The sequence below is a fragment of the Tachysurus fulvidraco genome, chromosome 4 (genome assembly GCF_022655615.1).
Source record: "Tachysurus fulvidraco isolate hzauxx_2018 chromosome 4, HZAU_PFXX_2.0, whole genome shotgun sequence".
Classification (NCBI taxonomy): domain Eukaryota; kingdom Metazoa; phylum Chordata; class Actinopteri; order Siluriformes; family Bagridae; genus Tachysurus; species Tachysurus fulvidraco.
This window is the reverse complement of record NC_062521.1, coordinates 506962-529461: the sequence shown is the minus strand read 5'-3', so window position 1 is coordinate 529461 and position 22500 is coordinate 506962. Positions and strand designations below refer to the sequence as shown.

The 22500-nt window shown below is 44.9% G+C and overlaps 2 protein-coding genes and 1 long non-coding RNA gene across 5 annotated transcripts in view; 1 reads left to right on the top strand and 2 right to left on the bottom strand.

The window, feature by feature from the left end:
* Nucleotides 1-3308, bottom strand: part of fbln5 (fibulin 5) — a 10186-nt gene extending 6878 nt beyond the window's left edge. Inside the window, exons 1-4 of the mRNA XM_027167021.2 lie at nt 3150-3308; nt 2914-2968; nt 2408-2456; nt 1967-2263 (exon numbers count right to left, since the gene is read on the bottom strand). Coding sequence (XP_027022822.1) covers nt 1967-2263; nt 2408-2456; nt 2914-2967 — 400 coding nt within the window. The 5' untranslated portion in view covers nt 2968; nt 3150-3308. The remainder of the gene's footprint in view (nt 1-1966; nt 2264-2407; nt 2457-2913; nt 2969-3149) is intronic.
* A 5059-nt stretch (nt 3309-8367) lies between these two features.
* trip11 (thyroid hormone receptor interactor 11) overlaps nt 8368-22500 on the bottom strand; it is a 16869-nt gene continuing 2736 nt past the window's right edge. The window contains exons 5-22 of one of the 2 annotated variants that reach the window (XM_027166953.2): nt 22443-22500; nt 22098-22263; nt 21676-22011; nt 21474-21514; nt 21300-21389; nt 20179-20385; nt 17202-19919; nt 16600-16881; nt 16381-16521; nt 15979-16172; nt 14837-15000; nt 14549-14652; nt 14293-14392; nt 12849-12930; nt 12602-12716; nt 10018-10146; nt 9771-9909; nt 8368-9452 (exon numbers count right to left, since the gene is read on the bottom strand). The exon at nt 22443-22500 is cut by the window's right edge and continues 11 nt beyond it. In XM_027166953.2, the coding sequence (XP_027022754.2) occupies nt 9238-9452; nt 9771-9909; nt 10018-10146; nt 12602-12716; nt 12849-12930; nt 14293-14392; nt 14549-14652; nt 14837-15000; nt 15979-16172; nt 16381-16521; nt 16600-16881; nt 17202-19919; nt 20179-20385; nt 21300-21389; nt 21474-21514; nt 21676-22011; nt 22098-22263; nt 22443-22500 (5281 nt within the window). In that variant the 3' untranslated portion in view covers nt 8368-9237. Of the gene's footprint in view, nt 9453-9770; nt 9910-10017; nt 10147-12601; nt 12717-12848; nt 12931-14292; nt 14393-14548; nt 14653-14836; nt 15001-15978; nt 16173-16380; nt 16522-16599; nt 16882-17201; nt 19920-20178; nt 20386-21299; nt 21515-21675; nt 22012-22097; nt 22264-22442 lie in introns of both variants that reach the window. The other variant, XM_047812089.1, reaches the window with a different exon arrangement.
* The window catches only part of LOC113656086, a 5213-nt gene continuing 2801 nt past the window's right edge, over nt 20089-22500 (top strand). The window contains exons 1-3 of one of the 2 annotated variants that reach the window (XR_007140335.1): nt 20089-20414; nt 21215-22023; nt 22120-22500. The exon at nt 22120-22500 is cut by the window's right edge and continues 1058 nt beyond it. This is a non-coding gene — a long non-coding RNA (uncharacterized LOC113656086). Of the gene's footprint in view, nt 20415-21214; nt 22024-22119 lie in introns of those variants that run through there. The other variant, XR_003443862.2, reaches the window with a different exon arrangement.

The window sequence follows — 22500 nt, the reverse complement described above, 5'->3', positions numbered from 1 at the left end:
ATCTGCCGTGCTCTACTCACGCCTCGTTACCATCACGTGCGAGGCAATGACTCTCGCTACGATCGACTGGGATCCGTGTGGTACTTCCGAGAACGTTTAACACAAACAACGCTCATTTCACTACTTTAGAAGGCAATTTTCTACATTTACACAATGTTTATGTTCCACGGTTTGGCTTTAGCCATGGACCATGTGGTTAGCGCTTTTGTGCTATATGCAATAACGATGTCATTTCAGTGGTATTGAGATTTGTTTTTGTATAAATTAACATCATTTCTGAGAGAAATGTTTCTGAGATTTCTGATAGTTTCCCCTTGTTTTCATTGTCGATGTAAAACACTTAACGTCCGTGTGCTAGCTAGAGAAACCATTAGTCAGTCACGTGTTAGCGAGGATTATTCGGTATGTTTGCTTTTATGGGTGGTCACTTTTAGATATTAGTTTTGTCAGAAATGTTTCTGCAGGCTGTAAAGGTTGAGCTCTCAGGGTGATTAGCAGCATTGTGGCTTTCCCTCTTTTTCCATTTCTGCACACCTACAGTACATAACTGTAGCCTTTTGTCACGTCACTTAAACTTACACACAAGGCCATGATTGTTTGATGAGTGAGGTCAAGCTCGCAGCCTGGGTACATTATTTAGCTCATGACAGCATCTTGTACTCCATGTCTGCCAGTGGGAACTCTCCTTCAACATCTTGTGACCTCATCGCTGGCAGGAGCAACCAGATGCTGAAATACAGCAGGTCTGAATATGAGATCTTTCGAGGTTTACCCAAACAGAATGTCGAGGTTTTCTCAAAGAGGTGATTATCTGTGTCAAAACTCAATGAGCTCTGAATATCTGGTGGCTTTTCCCACTGATTACAGTGATTTCAGGGGAATGCAGAGGGTTTTTACTCTGTGGGTAAAAGTCACCCTAAAGAACTAAAGCAGACAAATCGAGAACACATTGGAGTCTGGCATGAAAAGCCAAAGTAATCTGCAGATGATTTAAAAATACACCTTAAAGGTTTGTGAGATAAACCCTGTCATTTTCATTCCCTAACTGTGTGTACTGAGCTGTGAGATTAGCAGCAATACCAAGAAAAAAACGTGTTAGCTATAAAGAAACATATAATTACTCTGTAAATCTCTCGTCTCCCATCACGACGGGCTCTCATTTTAAACTGCGAACTGATATATAGCTTTTAGTTATAGATATAGATCAGACTTCCAGAGAGTTCTGTGGAATTCAATCTCTGCTAAAGTCTTTAAGTTAAAAGTCTGTCTCAGCACAGACCCACAGATATGAGTAAATTACAGCCCAGCGTTTCATCGCATCTGCTCTGTCTGCGACCCCGAGACACACACAAGCCACTAAAACTCTGCGAGAACTGAATAAACACCGCAACACGTCCTGATCCAACCCCGAGAGACGTCAAAGCCACATTCCCACAACTGCAGTAACTTACGATTACCGAGGCGCTGCTTCATCAAACTGCTTCACCACCACCACAGCGGTGCACACAGGTACAGACGGAGCATTAGTACATACAGTAGGTGTCTGCTCAGGCTTTACCGATGCTAGCTCAATCTGTTTTTACTTCAGGATCCCACATAACACTGCAGTAGAGTTCCCTCGCTGTTAGAAGGTGTTGATTAATTTACAATAACAGCAGCTCTCACAGTAGTGCACTCACTCATACCACATACAGCACTGATATATAACATAAGGATGAAAAGCTTTTCATTATTTACCAGACAATTAACCCGAAAAATAATAAGAACTTTAACAGACATATGATATTAGATAACAGAACACTGAATGAGTTCCTTTAATACTGTGGTAGATAAGTGGCAAAGGAAACCCTTCATATGCAGAAATACAATGAATAAAATAAAGTTTCCAGGCGTAGAGATTCATGCAACACACTTAATTCGACACAGGAGACGTACCATTCAAGAGACAAATGAAAAGCCTACTTACCAACACAGCTGCCATCCTCTCCGAGCGTGTAGCCCAGGATGCAGGGGGCAGAGGGACGGCCCACTATGGGGTAACTCGGCCCTGGAGCGGACCCAGCACCGGGGATGACAGGAGCAGGAAACTCAGGAAAGCCCACCGAGGTGTCGGGGTAAAGTGGCTCAGTGTAGGAAGGAGACTCGGGTCTGGGGTACGGCTGAGAATAAAGGCTCTGTGGGAGGCAGAGGTAACCTCCGTTCTGATTTACACACTGCATGTCACCACGGCAAGCCCCCGGCACCGTGCGACACTCGTCCACGTCTGCAGACGTAACACATCAGATAGATAAGCACATTAAGTTAACGCAGAAAAACATTTTGACACAGAGCCTATAAAACATGCTGCTCAGGGAGACTCCAGGAAACAGATTGGAAAACACTGAGTTATAATCTTTGACCTACTAACCGATGCAGCGCCTGGAGCGAAAGTCGTATGTGAACCCCTCAGTGCACCTCTGTGGAGCAAACAAGAGTCAACCACAGTCATGCAAATAGTTTTTACAGAGCTGAAATTACAAAAAGCCTCCTGGGTGTTTCTATGGGGCTTTTTTCTCCCATCAATGTGGAAATGTTGGATTGAGCAACTTGTTTATCTCAGCATACAGTCTGCTTTGACAGTAGTGGACCTGTATAAATGCTACGGCACTGCTGGAGGCATTAGGGCTTATAACCGATATAAACCATGGGCATTAATGCATCTAACTGTTTGAGGAAAGTTTGCTGAGCCAAATTCAGCCAAGCGAGACAAAGTTGAAGCAGTTTGGAATTTTGGCACTGAGAGAAAACGAAAAGTATTCAGAGGTTTAATCCAGAAACAATCCACAAAGCAGTGAAGAAACGCCTAAGATTCGGCTGTATGTTTGTAGTAACTGTTTTCATGAGAAGCAAACAGACGAAATGGAGAAGGTTTACCTGACTCTTCCCAGACTGGAAGCAGCAGAACAAAAATACCAAAGCTGTCAGCATTCTGTAGAGAAAAAACAGACATAACCTTTTACAATGAGATGAAACTAAAAGATAAATAATAGTTCTTAATAAATTCAATGCCATTTGTAGATCGATAACCGAAATAAATCCGCTGACAAATTTAAAAGGAGCTGAAACACATTCATGGAATAAACTAAAATAAAGTATTATAAACAGCGAACCTCTCGGTTTTGTCGTAGCTCCAGCCACGTCCTCTGAAATAAGTCTGTTAGTGTCGGTGCTGTTGGTCCCCCACACAGGACTGCGCTCCCAGCAGGGAAAAAGTGAGGAGACCTCTCTCTCTCTCTCTCTCTCTCTCTCTCTCTCTCTCTCTCTCTCTCTCTCACACACACACTCACACACACACACACACACACGCGCGCGCTCACTCTCACACACACACACACACACACACACACACGCTCACTCACACACGCTCACACACGCGCGCACATACACACTGCACTAGTGCTGCTCGGCCTGAATGCGCAAAATGCGCCAAATTCCTGCACCTGGTTTCGTTTACGCGCAATGAGGGCAATAGTAAAGAGGAGGATCCTGCGAGATTGCTCTCTTTTTAATGACTACTACACAGATACAATGATTATTTGGCATAAAATAAAAAGGGGAAATATCACAGTTTTACAGTTTATTGTACGGGTTTTTTTTCTCGGCTCACCAATAGACACTGAAGTTGCAGACCTACGCCTCCTTATAAGCCACGTCCACTCAAGCAAAGCCACAGGACTTAAAAGACAGAAAGCTGAGACACTGAACACTGAACCCCTGGAAGTTTCTTAGGTTTGCCCCATGGGAGAATCCTTACATCTTATATATTGAATTAATTTAACTGTGGAAGAGCGGAAAACGTCCCAAGAGCCCTTTAGGAAACCTCAGTATTTGTATATATGTAATGTAGATATGAATGTATACACTTTCACAGAGTACATGTACATCTTGTAATAGTGTTTAATAGTTTTGGCACAGATTTACCTTCCAGCTGGCTTCCATCAGACACAATCTGCCCTCCTCTGTGCAACAACAGCGCCGGCAAACAGAAACAAACTGAATGCTGCAGTGACCCCGAAGCTGGGTTTATGTATGTGGATATTTGTAGAATTAAAAATAACTACATGCTTTATTCCTCTTATAACACAGAAATGTGACAACAATTAGAATTTTATTAATTATCAAAGAGATGGTTGTTACTTTCTGTTCTTATTTCCAATAAATCATAATGTATATAAACAGTCGTTGCGTCACCAGAATCTCTTTTCTCTCTCTTCTTCTTCTTCTTCTTAAGAAAGAATGATCTGCTGTTAAAGATGAAGATGTTCACTGAAGCGGTCTTTATGTGTCCGGTTTAGCATCAGGAGATGAAGGAGTTCTCCAGTTACTCCTCGTACCCAGGACCAGATGTGCACTCGGTACCCAGGACCAGATGTGCGCTCGGCTCATCCACACACTCGGACAGGCTTGAAATATCTGACACAGAATGAACATTTTCTTTTCATACTGATCTCAGGACCTCCACGGCGTGGAACAGCGTCATAAAGAGCAAACTGACAAGGGGTAATGTTGGAACTTATCAACTGGTGATGAGTTATTTAGGAGGAGTCGAATCTTTGAACCTGATCTTTGAGGTGAACACAGAGATCCGCTTCGGGTTATGGTTTCAGAAGTGTAATGTAATGTAATGTAAGTGTAATGTAATGTAATGTAATGTAAGTGTAATGTAATGTAAGTGTAATGTAATGTAATGTAATGTAAGTGTAATGTAATGTAATGTAATGTAATGTAAGTGTAATGTAATGTAAGTGTAATGTAATGTAATGTAAGTGTAATGTAATGTAAATGTAATATAGTGTAATGTAATGTAAGTGTAATGTAAGTGTAATATAGTGTAATGTAATATAGTGTAATGTAATGCAAGTGTAATATAGTGTAATGTAATGTAATGTAAGTGTAATGTAAGTGTAATATAGTGTAATGTAATATAGTGTAATGTAATGTAATGTAAGTGTAACGTAATGTAAGTGTAATGTAAGTGTAATATGTAATGTAATGTAAGTGTAATGTAATGTAATGTAATGTAAGTGTAATGTAATGTAATGTAAGTGTAATGTAAGTGTAATGTAAGTGTAATGTAATGTAATGAAATGTAATGTAAGTGTAACGTAATGTAATGTAAGTGTAATGTAAGTGTAATGTAAGTGTAACGTAATGTAATGTAAGTGTAATGTAATGTAAGTGTAATGTAAGTGTAATGTAATGTAAGTGTAATGTAATGTAAGTGTAACGTAATGTAATGTAAGTGTAATGTAATGTAAGTGTAATATAGTGTAATGTAAGTGTAATGTAATGTAAGTGTAATGTAATGTAATGTAAGTGTAATGTAATGTAAATGTAATATAGTGTAATGTAATGTAAGTGTAATGTAAGTGTAATATAGTGTAATGTAATATAGTGTAATGTAATGTAAGTGTAATATAGTGTAATGTAATGTAATGTAAGTGTAATGTAAGTGTAATATAGTGTAATGTAATATAGTGTAATGTAATGTAATGTAAGTGTAACGTAATGTAAGTGTAATGTAAGTGTAATATGTAATGTAATGTAAGTGTAATGTAATGTAATGTAAGTGTAATGTAATGTAATGTAAGTGTAATGTAATGTAAGTGTAATGTAATGTAATGAAATGTAATGTAAGTGTAACGTAATGTAATGTAAGTGTAATGTAAGTGTAATGTAAGTGTAATGTAATGTAATGTAAGTGTAATGTAATGTAATGTAAGTGTAATGTAAGTGTAATGTAATGTAATGTAAGTGTAATGTAAGTGTAATGTAATGTAATGTAATGTAAGTGTAATGTAATGTAAGTGTAATGTAATGTAATGTAAGTGTAATGTAATGTAAGTGTAATGTAAGTGTAATGTAAGTGTAATGTAAGTGTAATGTAATGTAATGTAAGTGTAATGTAATGTAAGTGTAACGTAATGTAATGTAAGTGTAATGTAATGTAAGTGTAACGTAATGTAATGTAAGTGTAATGTAATGTAATGTAAGTGTAATGTAAGTGTAATGTAATGTAATGTAATGTAAGTGTAATGTAATGTAAGTGTAATGTAATGTAAGTGTAATGTAAGTGTAATGTAATGTAAGTGTAATGTAAGTGTAATGTAATGTAAGTGTAATGTAAGTGTAATGTAAGTGTAATGTAATGTAAGTGTAATGTAATGTAAGTGTAATGTAATGTAAGTGTAATGTAATGTAATGTATGTGTAATGTAATGTAAGTGTAATGTAAGTGTAATGTAAGTGTAATGTAATGTAATGTAAGTGTAATGTAATGTAAGTGTAATGTAATGTAATGTAAGTGTAATGTAATGTAAGTGTAATGTAATGTAATGTAAGTGTAATGTAATGTAATGTAAGTGTAATGTAAGTGTAATGTAATGTAATGTAATGTAAGTGTAATGTAATGTAAGTGTAATGTAAGTGTAATGTAATGTAATGTAATGTAAGTGTAATGTAATGTAAGTGTAATGTAAGTGTAATGTAATGTAAGTGTAATGTAAGTGTAATGTAATGGTAATGTAATGTAAGTGTAATGTAATGTAAGTGTAACGTAATGTAATGTATGTGTAATGTAATGTAAGTGTAATGTAAGTGTAATGTAAGTGTAATGTAATGTAATGTAAGTGTAATGTAATGTAAGTGTAATGTAATGTAATGTAAGTGTAATGTAATGTAAGTGTAATGTAATGTAATGTAAGTGTAATGTAATGTAATGTAAGTGTAATGTAAGTGTAATGTAATGTAATGTAATGTAAGTGTAATGTAATGTAAGTGTAATGTAATGTAAGTGTAATGTAAGTGTAATGTAATGTAATGTAATGTAAGTGTAATGTAATGTAAGTGTAATGTAATGTAAGTGTAATGTAAGTGTAATGTAATGTAATGTAATGTAAGTGTAATGTAATGTAAGTGTAATGTAATGTAAGTGTAATGTAAGTGTAATGTAATGTAAATCTTACCAATAATTTAGTAGGAAATCTCTGAACATCTGAGCTGTATGATAACATTAATTCGTGGACAGTGATGTTATAAACTCTGTGTGTTTGAGCTGTTTTTGAGAGCTGATCTGCTGCAGCAGTGCTTTACAGTTTGAACAGCATTTTTATACTATGTTAAATTCTCACACGTTTATATACATTTTGACTATTTCTGTAAGAAAACACAGAAACTTATGGAACGTGGTTTGATTATCCTGAAAACAGGGCCCTGATCCCTGAGATTTTCATGCAGCTTTAAGCTAAACTTCCACCTGCCATGGCTTTGTTTCTCCTGCAGTACTGACTCATTCTGTGCTGACTGCAACCTGGCAGCCCAACACACCAGATGTGCACTTAAAGGCAATAAAACTCTGTGTATTAAATCTAAAGGGGGGAGAGAGGGAGGGTGAGGGAGAGACAGAGAGAGAGAGACAGAGAGAGGCAGAGAGAGAGAGGCAGAGAGAGAGACAGAGAGAGAGAGAGGTGGTAGGGTTCGGGTCAGAGCCAGATAAAACGTCTGGGACGTCACCGTCCTGTCCCCTAAACCCACATCAGCCCCCACAGACTTAGTGATAAAGAGCAGCAGGAACATTGAGCTGTAATGGAATGTTAATGTGAGGATGAAGCATGAGCAGGATTTAAAGATCACACATGTTCAACATTTATTAGGATTAACATTTTGTATGAAAATATAACAAAAGTATTTTGGTGATGTTGAGAATAATATTCATCAATGGTGGATTGGGGGGGGGGGGGGTTGTTAAGGTAACAGCTCAGACAGATGCATCAAATTAAACTCATTGTTCCAGATCTCATTAATCTGTGTGAAAGATGAACAAGACTTCAGATAGTTTTCAGTTGAAGTCAGGACACCAGTGAAGCTGTGGGGAGGAGATGAGTAGAAATAAACCACAAGCTATTGGAATTACACGTGTGTCCTAAAGTTTGTGCACCCTGAACAACAATTACACGTGTGTCCTAAAGTTTGTGCACCCTGAACAACTGTGTGATATAGTATTATATTTTCCCTTCCCTGGAACTAAGAGTCCAAACCCTGTTCCAACATGTGCCTGCTGTGGAGGTGAACGCTGGAGTGAAAGAACTGCCCCGGGTCTCAATCCCAACACTAACTGCACCTCAGACCTGGAACTGGAGTCTCCTTAACACGTGTCTGATCTCACTAATGCTCTTGTAGCTGAACGAACACAAGTGAGGGCATTAGAACGGGTGCGATGCTACTTTACAGCCATGATGTTACAGAAGATTCACCACCTTCTGACCAATCAGAGTTAAGACAGAGGAAAGGGGTGGAATAATTCTCTCCAGTAACTGACACGTTTCACACGTTTGCATACGCAGACATCTTTATTTCTGCATTCAATTACAACTGGAAGTGTGAGTTAAACCCCAAACTTTACCCCAGAACAAAAACATGCTGAAACCTTACATTAATAATCCCACTTTCCCAGATTAATCCCAATGCACTCATAAACCCGGGAGTATTTTACAGGGTCAACACAAGGGACAGTCCTTACTTTGTGTTTGTGCTGGAAAATTTAAATACACACCTTTCTGAAGTGTTTTCACCGGAAGCCACTGATCAGATATCAGCTAAATATACACAAGGTTTTTTTTATATAAGAAATAGTAATGTACAAACTTTCTGCCTCTTGAGTTTGGGAACTTTTCCAGTACTGCTTCAGATTTACACGTTTTTAAAAGTACATATTTATAAAGCTGTAGCTACGCAGCAGAAGTGTTACATCATCAGAGTCTTCGTTGTCCAACCACGATCGGGCTTTGGGGTCATTATTGTAACCGAGACGGAGGAAAAGACAGACGGGAAAAACTGCAGAGCGTTTAATTTAAAACAAAAAAAAAACAAGAAAAAAAAGCTATCGGTATGGATTTCACAGACGGGGGGAGGTCTTAAATCCCACAGGCATCTGCGAGCCAACTGGCCGTCGATCTTCTCCATATTAAAGAGCAAACGCAGAAAAGCTGCTGTTCACTACAAATCCCCAAAGGACACTTCTGATTATAGAGCGCAGACAGATTGACGGCTCAGGAAACACCTTGTAGAACGGTTTCAGCACTGCAGACCGACCCTGACCGAGTTATCTACCAGTCCGTCATCGTTATTAAAGCAGAGAGGAGAAACAGCTCGTCTACAGACGTCTCCTAAAGTGCTTTGATTGACAGCGCCGCCGGGCAAATCACTGTTTGAGGAGGTCTTTGAGGACCGCCCCTGCACTGGCGTCGGCCGCCACCGGCACGGGCGTGAACGTAGGGAGGGCGTCTGCGATGGGCTTCATGAGCAAGTGGCCGCTCGCTGCCCCACTGCCGCCCGCCGTTAACAACGGAACGGCTGCAGAGCGAGGGGCCAGGAAAGGGTTTGCGTCCATGCCGTGCTTCCCGCCGCCCGACGAGCCTGAACGATCACACACAGGAAGAGAAAACGACAACAAGCTCTGAGTAAGGAAGAAGTCCTGCAAATGACATCCCCATTTTTTTTCCCCATTTCTAGTCCCGTTTAGCGTCTGAACACAGAAGAAATGCTCAGTACTTTCATAAAAGCTGTCAGGATCGTCCCCGTCCTCTATATTTACCTAAACTCCACTAAGAGCTAAGCTAATGTCCGATCACTGGCAGATACGTCCCACAGAATACTGCAGAAATAAAATGTGTCAGTGCACAGAATCACGTCACGATCCAGGAGCCATGTCCGAGATCTGTACTGTTCTGGTACCTGCGGTAGGCGCACCGGCAGAGGTCCGGCCAGCAGGGGGCGCACTCAAAGGCTTGATGTCATAAATGGGCAGCCTGGGTGTGGGAGCAGCTGGAGAGGACTCCACTTCCAGGAACTTCACAAACATCTCAGAGAAAGACTGCAAAGGACACACAGCAGAACATGAGTCTGTGTGTGTGTGTGTGTGTGTGTGTGTGTGTGTGTGTGTGTGTGTGTGTGTGTGTGAGAGAGAAAGAGAAACACTCACCCCGTTGAGGCTCCGGGTTTGGGTGGGTCTTTGTGGTGTGGTGGGGACACTTTGCACCGCTCTGCTGCCTCCTAACCACCCTGACACCCAGCCCGTGACTCCCCTCCCCCCCTCCTGCTCCTCGAGCATCTAAACAGAAGGTCACATTTACATTTACAGCATTTAACAGACACCCTTATCCAGAGTGACTTACAACTGAGCAACTGAGGGTTAAGGGCCTTGCTCAGGGGCCCAGCAGTGGCAGCTTGGTGGACCAGGGGTTCGAACCCATGACCTTCCGACCAGTAGCCCAACACCTTAGCCACTGAGCTACCACATCCCACATGACGTCCTCTCGATCCCCTCGGACCTACATATGACACCCCCCCCCATTTACTGTAGTAAATGATGTTTAAGGAAAAGGTCGATATATTCTTTAAATCCTGCACGTCAAGGAGCTGACGAGTCAGAAGTCAGGATTAAACTGATCCCGAGGGAGAGTCAGGATTAAACTGATCCCGAGGGAGAGAGATTCGCTTCCAGACAAAAACACAGACATTCAGAGCGGAAAAATTCAGATATGGGGCAGGAGAAAAGAGAAAGAGTCAGGAAATGGAAAAGTGGAAAAGAGGGATAAAGTGGACGGATCTGGACGAGAGCTTTATAAAAAAAATAAAAATAAATTGTTTGGATAAATGTGTGTGTGTGTGTGTGTGTGTGTGTGTGTGTGTGTGTGTGTGATCACAGCTGGATGAAACAGCTGCACATCTGGACACGGTGAGCATCTGATGCACATCTTTCTCTCTCTCTGTGTGTCTCTCCCCTCCCTCCCTCTGTGTCTCCCTCTCTCCCTCTCTCCCTCCCTCCCTCCCTCCCTCTCTCTCTCAGGGGGATGCAGCTCTGTCTTGCTCTAATATGGTGCTGTTACTCCAGAGGTTAACATCATGTTTCCCCTGATCTGTGTTTGAATTGCAGCCATGTTACATCTCTGCACAGAGGGACACTGTGTGTTTGTCTCTCTCCCTCCCTCTGTGTCTCTCTCTGTGTCTCTCTCCCTCTCCCTCCCTCCCTCTCTCTCCCGGTGTCTCCCTCTCCCTCTCCCTCTCTGTGCACCCCCCCTCTCTGTGTCTCTCTCCCTCTCCCTCCCTCCCTCTCCCAGTGTCTCCCTCTCTCTCTCTCTCTCTGTGTCTCTCTCCCTCCCTCTCTCGGTGTCTCTCTCTCTCTCTCTGTGTCTCTCTCCCTCTCCCTCCCTCCCTCTCTCTCCCGGTGTCTCCCTCTCCCTCTCCCTCTCTGTGCACCCCCCCTCTCTGTGTCTCTCTCCCTCTCCCTCCCTCCCTCTCCCAGTGTCTCCCTCTCTCTCTCTCTCTCTCTGTGTCTCTCTCCCTCCCTCTCTCGGTGTCTCTCTCTCTCTCTCTGTGTCTCTCTCCCTCCCTCTCCCAGTGTCTCCCTCTCTCTCTCTCTCTGTGTCTCCCCCCCCCCTCTATGTCTCTCTCCCTCCCTCTCTCGGTGTCCCCCCCCCCCATCATTAGTGTTGTTTCTGAAGCCATGTCACTGTAGACCTTCTGCTTCTCTCTCATGTTTGTGTGTGTGTGACTCTCAGTGACCGCCTGTCCACGTGCTCCGTCATCACACCACATTATTTATGGCACATGAGCAGGTGGTGATTTTTGCAGCTCAGGACATGTGAGTAAGATGGACAGGACAGAGGACAAGTCTTTAGTGGTGTTTCATACCAGTTAGCAGGACACATTTAAAGCTAACAAAAATGCTGCATTCATGTCAGTTATATCAGAGACGTGTCTGAGGTCAGAGGTGTAGAAACCTCACATCCATGTCGTCCATCTGAACACAGCTAGTTAGAGACTTCCCCACCCCTCCCTCCCTCCCTCCCTCCCTCCCTTCTCCATGACTAATGCAGCCACCTGCACTCACTCCACAGCCTTCATCACAACCATGAGACCAAGGTTCTTTTGGCTTCCTTCAAATCGCACGTGATTTAAACTCCACGTCACAAGAGACGACATGATTTATTTCGAAAGCGAAAGAACCCGCGAGGGGCCGGAGACAGCACACAGGGCAGGGAGGCGATCAGCTCCATCTTTAAGCGGCTCCACCCTTTTAATAAATCCTGAAATTCCCATGAACCCTGAGTACTGAGAGGGGAAAAGTACTTCATGTTACAGCAATGACAAATAAATCTAAAGAGACCAGGAGACGGATGAGAACATGAAGCAGGAGGAAGAGAAGTGAACTGAGGACACAAGAATGTGGACTGAAGAGAAACAGGTGTAAGATCTAACAGTGCAGCGTGTTTCTGCAGCTTTATCAATCACAATTGGACACCAGCCGGTCTCCAGTATCACCACCGGCTCCTGGACACGTGCATCAGGCAACGCGATGTGAATCAGCTGTTGCCATAGCAACCCAACACCTTCCGACCAATCGGAACAGAGAATTAGGCAGTACGGTGGCAGTACGGGTCCCGCAGCCCAAAAGCAGACTTTACACGAGATAAAAATAACCAGAAGGTTCAAACAACGTCCTGATGACAGGGACGCAGACGAGGTGCGGAGGCGAGCGAGAAACACTGGGTGTGTCCACTCACCTTGTCCACATCGTCCCGCTCCAGTCCAACCACATTACCCATAAGTCTCAGCACTTCAGCACGTTTGTTCCTCGGCGTGTGGAAATATCCAAGGAACAGATTCTTCATGAGCACTCTGTGGAGACGAGAAGGAAAGCGATCAGTGAAACACCAGATTACACGATTAGCAACGGGAATCGAGTCGTGAGCCGAATTCTTTAGATTGTTTTTAGGGTTCGTTTGGTTTGGTTTGGTTTCGCTTGCTCACTTGTCCACTTTCCCCTCAGTGCTGTTCAGCAGATCAGTCAGTTTGTGTTGGGCTTCTTCCAGCATCTCCTGTCTCATGTCCACTGCAACACACACACACACACACACACACACACACTCCTGAGTTGCCTGTTTTTGGGCATGGTGAGGAAAATTTGTCATCACATCCATAAGTGCAGCCTTTCAGAAGGTTATTTATAAAGCAAACGATTACCTAACAAATGTCTGGAGCTCTCATAGTGTGTGTGTGTGTGTGTGTGTGTGTGTGTGTGTGTGTGTGAGATCATGAATGTCTACAGTCTGGATGTTTAACACAAGTGTATTGTTTATAATATTTGTAATAAAAACACATGTAATGATGTGACAGGGTCTGAGGTGGTGATGTAATACCTTTAAGCAAAACACACACACGCGCGTGCACAGACATACACGCACAGACACACACACACACGCAGACACACACGCGCACAGACACACACGCGCACAGACACACACGCGCACAGACACGCACGCGCACAGACACGCACGCGCACAGACACGCACGCGCACAGACACGCACGCGCACAGACACGCACGCGCACATACACGCACACGCACATACACGCACACACACATACACGCACGCGCACATACACGCACACGCACATACACGCACACACACAGACACGCACACACACAGACACGCACACACACAGACACGCACACACACAGACACGCACACACACAGACACGCACACACACAGACACACACAGTTTTACATACAGGATGTTTAAAGTGACATCAGTCCTGTACATATGTTTATAACCGTTGCTGATGTCCCTATAAATCAGGTGTTACTGAAAGCGAAAGCGTCATTTCTGTGACTAGCGACGATAAAGAGAGAAAACTGTAAAACAGATAAAAAGCAGGACGTGTGAGAAAGAGCTCGGTCTCTCTTACAAAACTTCAGGCCTGGAAAAATCCTTACAGCCGATTCCCTGCTGCAGAGCGGAGCAGCGACCTCCACCCGAGGAGACGTGTAAGTAAATAACTCAGAAGATTTATACGTCTTCATCACGGCTGTAGATTATCTGCTCCTATTACTGTCCACGCCTAAAGACTACTGGGACCAGAGAGGACAAATATTCTGTCTTCTGCCATAAATCCAGCAGAAAAATGTGCTTTAAGTCTGAGTAGGTTTACACGCCGGCCAAACTATCCAAACTAAACATTATAATTATTTATAAAATATTAAAGTCACACGCTGACACTCAGAGACAAACACGCTGGGGCAGAACAAACAACCCTCTGTAACCCCTGGTGTAGATCACACCTCACACCTCACACGGTCCTCCTGGTGCTGCCTGACTTAAGTCACCCTCACGATTCTCCTCAGAAGACGTAAAGCATCCTGTTCTAGCTGTGACCTGCTGATGTCACGGTGCTCTACTACACCAGTCCTCACCCTGCTTCTTCAGCTCCTCCATCTGCTCCTCCTTCAGGTCCAGCTGGTCAGTGAGGCGAGACGCCGACTCTAACGCGGCGTTCGCTTCGTCCAGGTTCAGCTGTACACAGAAACTCACACAGTTACACAAAACCACCAATAATACTCACGTTATATTCTGTAATTAACACAAGACCTACACGAGACATGGTGATGTCATCACACGCATTACTGATCGATACACTTCAGAAATCAAGCTGTAGTTGCCTGATGTTACCTGCAGGGCGGCGCTTTTATCCGCCAGCATTTCTGCTTTCCTCCTCCACTCCTCCTTCTCTTTCTTGTGTTTCTCCAGTTCTGCTGAGTACATGGCTTTCTCCTCTGTGGTACGAGCAGAAAGAAGAACATCTCGTTCTGTACCAGTTTACAGACGCAGTAGAAATTGTGAACCGATCTGAACATCACTAATATAACGCTTTCACTAAGGGACCAGTGTGTACATGATGTAACGTGAGGAGGAGAAGAAGGCAGAGTGAGGAGGAAGAGGAGGAGGTGTGAGTCTTGCCTTGCTGGAACTGCTCTAGCACCATCTGCAGGTTAGACAGAGACACTGCGTATTGGTTCACTTGCTCCTGAGCAGCGTGGCACTGAAGCACAGCCTCGTCTCTCTGTCTGGCCAGAACATTCAGCTGCTCCTGAAGAGACTCCACTTGTAGACTGGCCTGCTGACTGCACACACACACACACACACACACACACACACACGCACACACGCGCACATGCACGCACACACGCACACACACACACACGCACACACGCACACACGCACACACGCACGCACGCACGCACACGCACGCACACGCACGCACGCACGCACGCACACACAGAAAAACAGAACCGCAAACACACACACGCAAACACACACACACACGCACACACAGAAACGCAAACACACACACACGCAAACACACACACGGACACACACGCATGCAAACACACACACACACGCAAACACACACAAACACACACAAACAAACACACACACACACACACACGCAAACACACTCAAACACACACACACACACACACGCAAACACACACACACACACACGCAAACACACACACACACGCAAACACACACAACAATCAAACACACACAACCACGCAAACCACAGCACACATACGAAACACCACACACACGCAAACACACACACACACACCTCCAAACAACACTCAAACCAACAACACGCAAACAACAACACACAAACACACACCACACACACCACACACACCACACACAAACAAACACACACCACGCACAAACACAAACAAACACACACACCACACACACACCACACACACACAAAACAAACACACACACCACACAAACAAAAACACACCACAAACAAACAAACACACACACCCCACACACCACACAAACACACACCACACACAAACACACACACCACACACAAACACACACACAAACACACACACAAACACAAACAAACACACACACAAACAAACACACACACAAACACACACACACACACAAACACACACACACAAACACACACACACACACCCATGAGACATATATATTTATCTATATTGTATATTAGAAGATTCCCATAAACAGTGTACATAGTGCACTGATTTCCGTAGAGCTGCTATGACACCGTGAGCCGACAGGAGAAGGTCTCAGACCTGGCGCTCTCCACAGCACTGGAGGACGACGCCAGCTTCTCATCGAGCATCATCACTCTGCGCCTGAGTTCAGTCTCCCGGTCCTCGGCCGCGAGCGCCTCGCGCGTGTACGAGTCCTCGATCTCCAGCAGGTGATTGCGGAGACGCTCCAACTCCTGCTTCTGCCTCTGCTCTTTATCACGAGTGTGCTGCAGCTATACAGGAAGTGAACAATGACACACACAATATGAGCGAGAGAGAGAGAGAGAGAGAGAGAGAGCAGGCCATGGCAATGACGCGATATGACGTGCCGATAATCTTCTTATCCAAACGATCCTTAAACGTGTACAGAAGCGTTAGAGAATAAAGTAAAGTGTGTAGCAGAGGCCAGAGATATCGTCTAGTGTTACTCAGGAGTCCTACCTCACTCTGGAGCGCAGAGGTCTCCATCTGCTTCTGTTTAAGAGCCAGCATCACTTGGTCTCGCTCCTGCTGGAATGCCAGCGCTCTCTCCTGCATGGACTTCACCTCATTCAGCAGCTGGTTCAGCTCCCCGCTCTTACCCTGATAATCAAGCATGTTAAAATGTGCTGCTGGACCGAGAAGAAGAGTCGGAGAACTCTCCAAAACGTTCACACGTACCTGCTCGCTGTCTTTCAGCAGCTTCTCTATGGCCGCAGCCTTCTCGCTGATGGTGCTACACTCGAACTCTCGCTCCCGCAGCATCAGCGACACCTGCATGTTGGTCTCCTGCAGCGCTCGAAACTCCGTCTCTTTCTCTCGCGTCTTCGCCGTCACGGCGTCGTTCTCCTCCTTCAGCTTCTTCACGTCCATCTCGAGGATCAGCGCACGCTCCTTCAGGTTTGTAACGGCCTGCTTCAGGACCTCGTTATCGTTTTCACGGTTTCGCAACGATTCACTCACCTGTAGAATGTCCAAGTACGCAAACGCAGGCTTTATTAGAACAACCTTGGCTTTAATGTTAGACGATGTAGAAGTTATGCTAGTCAAAGAATTTTTGTGCACCCCCTGGTGGTCAACACCTACAATAACACTGCACCATTTCAGCTAATTATCGCCATACAGGAATATTTTTATCGGGCAGAAGACGCTATAACGAACGCGGCTTTTAAGTTCTGAGCGACTTTTGTTCGCTACGTTTTTAACAATTTTATTGGTGTTGAATTCGAGAAGCTAGCTTTAACTTGGATTCAGCAGCGGATATGGAGCATTATTACACTCACTTGATTCAGTTGGTCTCCTTTGGTCTTGATCAGCAGGTCTTTTTCTCTGAGGGACCGCTGCAGGGTCTCGATCCTCTCCTGTGCTTGCCTGAGCTCCTCAGCGTGGCTTCTTTGCTCGCTTTCCGACAAAGACGCGGAGTTTGACAAGCGATGGTTGTTCTCCTGAAGAGTTCTCAACAGACTCTCCTTCTCTGCTAACATCCTGTGTAACGATTCCAGTTCTTGTCTTAAATTTTTATCTTGAACAACTGGTAGATTTGAGGGTGCGTCCTGGGAAACCTGATGTCCTACAGATTGGACAGATTGTGCGGAAAGTTCTGGGACCTGACTAACACTGTCTAGCTTCCCAAGCAGGACGTCTTTAGTGGTGCTAAGCTGGCTGATGGTCTGCTGTACCTGGGCGAGTTCCTGACTCAAACTGCCGAGCCTTTTCTCCTTCTGCTCGTAGCTTTGGATGAGTTTGGTGTAGTCGACCGAAAGTTTGGAGCTGCAGTCACTGTCAGCGGACACTTGACCTTGGAGTTTAAGAAGCTCGTCCTGAAGCTGGGCAGATTCGTGCTGCATGTTCTTCACAGTTGTGATCACTTGTTGCTTCCACTCGTCCATCTTCTTGACCTGCTGCTTGAGGTTGTCCCTTTCATGCAAAAGCTCTTCGAACTGATTGCTGCTCACACCACCCGAACCTCCGCTTCCGGAGTCTCCACCGGACGCCTGGAGGACGGTGACCAACGTCTGGCATTTCTGCGTAAGAGCATCGATTTCGATGTCCTTCTCACGGATGATTCGGGACAAGTTCTGAATGGTCTCTCTGAACATCTCCTGACTTCCTGAAGGGTCGCTCATGGTGGACAGGCGCTGGTTTTCTTGCTGAAGCTTAAGTAACGCAGACTCTTTGGCTGCAACGATTTCCATGATGCGATGGTATTCTGAACGCAGGTGGCTGTTCTCACGCGTTTTTTCATTCAGCACTGCGAGAACTTGTTCTCGTTCGACTGCGTAAGCCTGCATCTGCTGCTGAAGCAAGAGAACATCCTGGTTAAATCCGCCTGAAACACGAGCGTGAAGAGCTTGGATTTCTAGATCTTTTTGAAGCACTATTTGAGAAAGTTTGCCGACTTCATCGTGAGAGACCACGAGCTGATCAAGCTGTTTGGTCAGAGAGAGGTTCTTCTCGTTTAGCTGGATAATCTCGGTCTCTTTCTCCTTGATGCCCTTTACAAGTTTTTCGATCTCCACCTTGGACAAGTCATGCTTCTCGTTGCCATTCTCGCTACCCAAAGAACGAGTCTTGTCCTCCTGAAGGATGTCCACAGTGTGGGGCTGACTGTGGACACTGAGTCTCTGCACCTCCCCCTGCAGCCGAGTGATTTCTTCATCCTTGGCACCGATCAGTTTTTCGTAGTTGAGGGTGCTTTGCTCGTGTCTCGCCCGAGCCTGATCCAGTTCGCTCTGGTGCACCTGGAGCACATGCTGTGATTGTTGCTCTGAAGTTGCTCTCAAAGTTTTTGCTTCTTCCTCGAGTCGGTCTCTAGCGGCTTTGAGCTGTGCAACTTCGGTCTCCAGCTCTGTGATTATATCCAAGGTCCTTGGTTCGGACATCATCTGCGGCCGGCTCTGCTGATCCCTCAGACGGTCGATTTCCTCCTTCAGGTGGCTATTCTTCTCCTTCATGGCCCCTAGCTGCTTGTCCTTCTCTTCCACCACTTTCCTTAGTGCTTCACATTCTTGGCTTGCCTGCAAGGTTCTGGCCTCCAGATCCTTCTGCGTTTCATCAGCTTGAGCTTTTAACGAGGCTGCAAACATGTCTTTCTCCTGCAGGAGCTCGGTGAGCTGCCTTTGTCCAGCCACAGTAATGTCCAACATCTCGCTGGTGTCTTTGTGGTCTGCCACAATCTGCTCCTTCTCACGCTTCAGTTCTGCGATGGTCAGGTCCTTTTCCTGGTTTAGCTTCACAGCACGTTCGTGTTCCATCTGCAATGCGGAGGCATCTAAGGATCGTGCTCGAGTCAGCTCCTCGATGGTCTGCTGGTACTGCTTGGCCTGATCCAAAAGCCGGTTCTCCGCTCGATTCAACTCGACCTCCAGCTGATTCTTCTCTAGTTTCAAGGCTTCGATGCGAGTGTCTTTCTCTAGCACTACTTTGCCGAGAGAGGCCTGGCCGTCCTGTAGCTCTCGCTCCAGACTCTGCACAGTCTCGAGAGCCTGAAGTCTGTCTTCTTTCAACTTTCTGTTCTCTATCTTCATCTCAAAGTCCTCAGAAGACACTCTCTCATACAGAACATTCAATTCTGCCAGCTCTCTTCTCACATCCTCAATTTCTTTCTCCTTGTCCACCAGAAGCTTCATTTGATCCTTGCCATCGTCCCTGCGCTCTCCTGCTCGACTCAGCTCCTCGTGAAGAGCATCCAGCTGAGACTCTCTTTCCTGCAGCAGCTTCTTCAGCTCGGAGGCCTCCATACGCGTCTCTTTGCCAAGCTCCTGAGACTTTTTTAATTTGTCCCTCAGCTCTCTGACCGTGGCCTCCAGCTGCTGTTTGCCCATGTGCAGGTCGTTGAGAGTAAAGGCACTTTGACTGAGCTTCTCCTTCTGAACCTCCAGGTCCTGCTGAAGCTCCTCTTTTTGACCAAGTGCCTCTGTAAGCGCTGACTTCAGACGGCTGACTTCAGCTTCGGCTTGAGACTTCTGTGTAGCCAGGAGATCTTTCATGGTGATGAGATGCTGGGGAACAGAATTCGGTAAAAAAACAACACAGGATTCCAGAATGTTCATGTATTTATTTGTTTGTTATTAAATTACTGCGATTCTAGAACTGAATTAGAACTATAGTTAAAATGTTCTAATGTCTCACTGTGGCTCTAGAATGTAATAGAGAACTAGGAGGAACACTGTGGTTCAGGACGTGAGGGTCAGATGAGATGTGGTGGTGCAGACAACAAGGACACAAGGGTTAGGGTTAAAGCAGCAGTACGACACACACCTGTGTGGCCTCCTGGTTCTGCCGGTCCAGTTCTTCCAGCTCTGCTGTGAGGGTGTCCATGCTGATGTGTGCTTGCTTTAACGCTTCCTCTCTCTGCTCCAGCTGCTTCATCAGGTCTGTGACTTCTTGCTGCTGCTCCTCAGAGCTTTCGGCTTCACGAGACGTTCTCCGGTTCTCGGCTACCGCGAGTCTCTCCACTAACACCGACTGTTCGTGGTGATGGAACACAGCAGCAGGTTAATAACAACACTAAACAAATGTTTTATCTAAAACTGTTATGTAATAATTGCAAAAAAATGACTTAAAAATAATCTGAGACACATATAGATGATATCCAGGTGTACATTAAAGGTGGGGTCTGTGATGTGTGAGAAACGCTTCAGAAAACCGAGTCGGGACGACTAACTAAACAAAAACAAAACAAACGTGTAGCCAATGAGCAGAAAGGGGTGTCAATAGCTATTGACGCCCCGAGTCAATAACTCCTGAGCTAAACGCTGTTACTACACAAATAACACCTCTTTTCTATCGTAGTAATGTAGAGAGGCAGCTACAACCGCGTTTTGTGTAGTAACAGCGTTTAGCTCAGGAGTTATCGACTCGGGAAACTCCCACCTGTGAATATGTGGCCGACTTTACTTAAGACGCCGAGGCGCTTTTTTCCTTCTCGATAGGTGAGTAACGTTGGTTTTGCTTTGTTACACAGAACTAATATATGCCTTTGTCCTTTACATCATTATGCTTGTGTGGCATTTTTGCTTGTTTGTTTATCTACAATCGTATTGTTCTTCCCTTCAGCTATGATAAAGACACGTTTCTTTCTGTTAGTCGCCTGGGTTACGTATGTATGTGTGGGCGGAGCTATCGATACAGGGGTGGGACCCGTTTGGGTTAGGGGCGTGTTTGTTTTGGTGATTTTGTGTGTCAACATTGGCTTTCGAACAACGCAGACCGCACCTTTAATGTCTGAAATGGAGATAAATGATGTTACTAATACCTGAAGGACCTTTAGAACATTACTGTTATACTAAAACAGGATAACGGAGCAGAAGCTGGTGGTGAAATGTCACACTGAGGAGGAACAAACGTAGCTGTTAAACAGCCCAAATTTCATTCCTAACCTTCTCCTTCTCTACTTCTTCTCTCTCCATCCTGAGTGCGTCGATGACGGTGTTGAGCTCCAGAATGTCTGCGTGTTCGACCTCAGCACTCTGATTTATCAGGAAGTAAAAAGTGAAATGAGATAAAAATTGAGACCTGATGCTGATGAGAAAGGAAATAAAAGAAGGACTTACGTGAGTGAGAGATTTTAACCTGGACACCTCTTTATCAGCGTCTGTAAGAGAAGATTAAACATTTACAGTATAAATGATATCAGTGTATAAAAGCTGACATTGATTACATTTGTTCGTTCTGACCCGACAGCTCTAAGTCTAGTAACTAAGCATGAAAAAATCTCCAGTAATAAAGCAGATTAATAATAAAGCCCCATTTCACCGGCGAGTGCTTTCCTCAGCGCCAGCATCTCGCCGTCATGCTGCGCTTTGACCATCGCCTTGCTCTCCTGCTCCTGAACCCGAGTCTGAAGTTCACTAACAGAACTCTGGAGTCGAGTGTAGTTCTGCAGAAGTTCAGAGTTTTCCGCCATGGTCTCCTCCTTCTCCCGCTGAAGCTCCGCCCCCTGGCGCCGAGCCTGCTCGAGACTTGCTGTTAGATCGCTGCACTTTGCGTTCTGAAGCTCCGCCTCCTCGCGCAGGGAGCGAATCGTAGCCTGCAGCTCTTCCAGTTTGGAGGAATCCGGCGACGGCGATGCGGAGATTGTGACAGCAGCTCCTGAACACAAAAGTTAGTCTGTTTTTCTCTGATGCCACACGCTAAATAAATAAATAAACAAACAAACAAACAAACAATGACCTCACCGCTCTGAATCTGCTCCTCCAGCTCCTCGATCCTCTCTTCGTACTCCGCCAGCTCGTCCCTGTGCCGCTTCGCCATGTCCGCCATTTTCTGCCGATGAGCGTCCTGCAGCGCGGTCAGCTCGTGCTGGTGCTCGTCCACCTCACGGCCCATTTCCTCTCGCAGCTCCTGATCAATTGGTTACCATGACATTATTCAGCAAACATACCGCAGTGCTGCTTCCTTCTGATTGGTCAGTCATTGTTCACCCAGACAACTCAATCACAGGTTTATTCTCATGCTGGTTGTAAATACTTTATAGTTTCCAGCTCAGTTCAGGTGTGTAACAGACCAGAGGAGGATCTCACCTTGATGGATTTCTGCAGCTTCAGGATTTCCCCGTGGTCTCCCTTCTCTGCTCCTGTC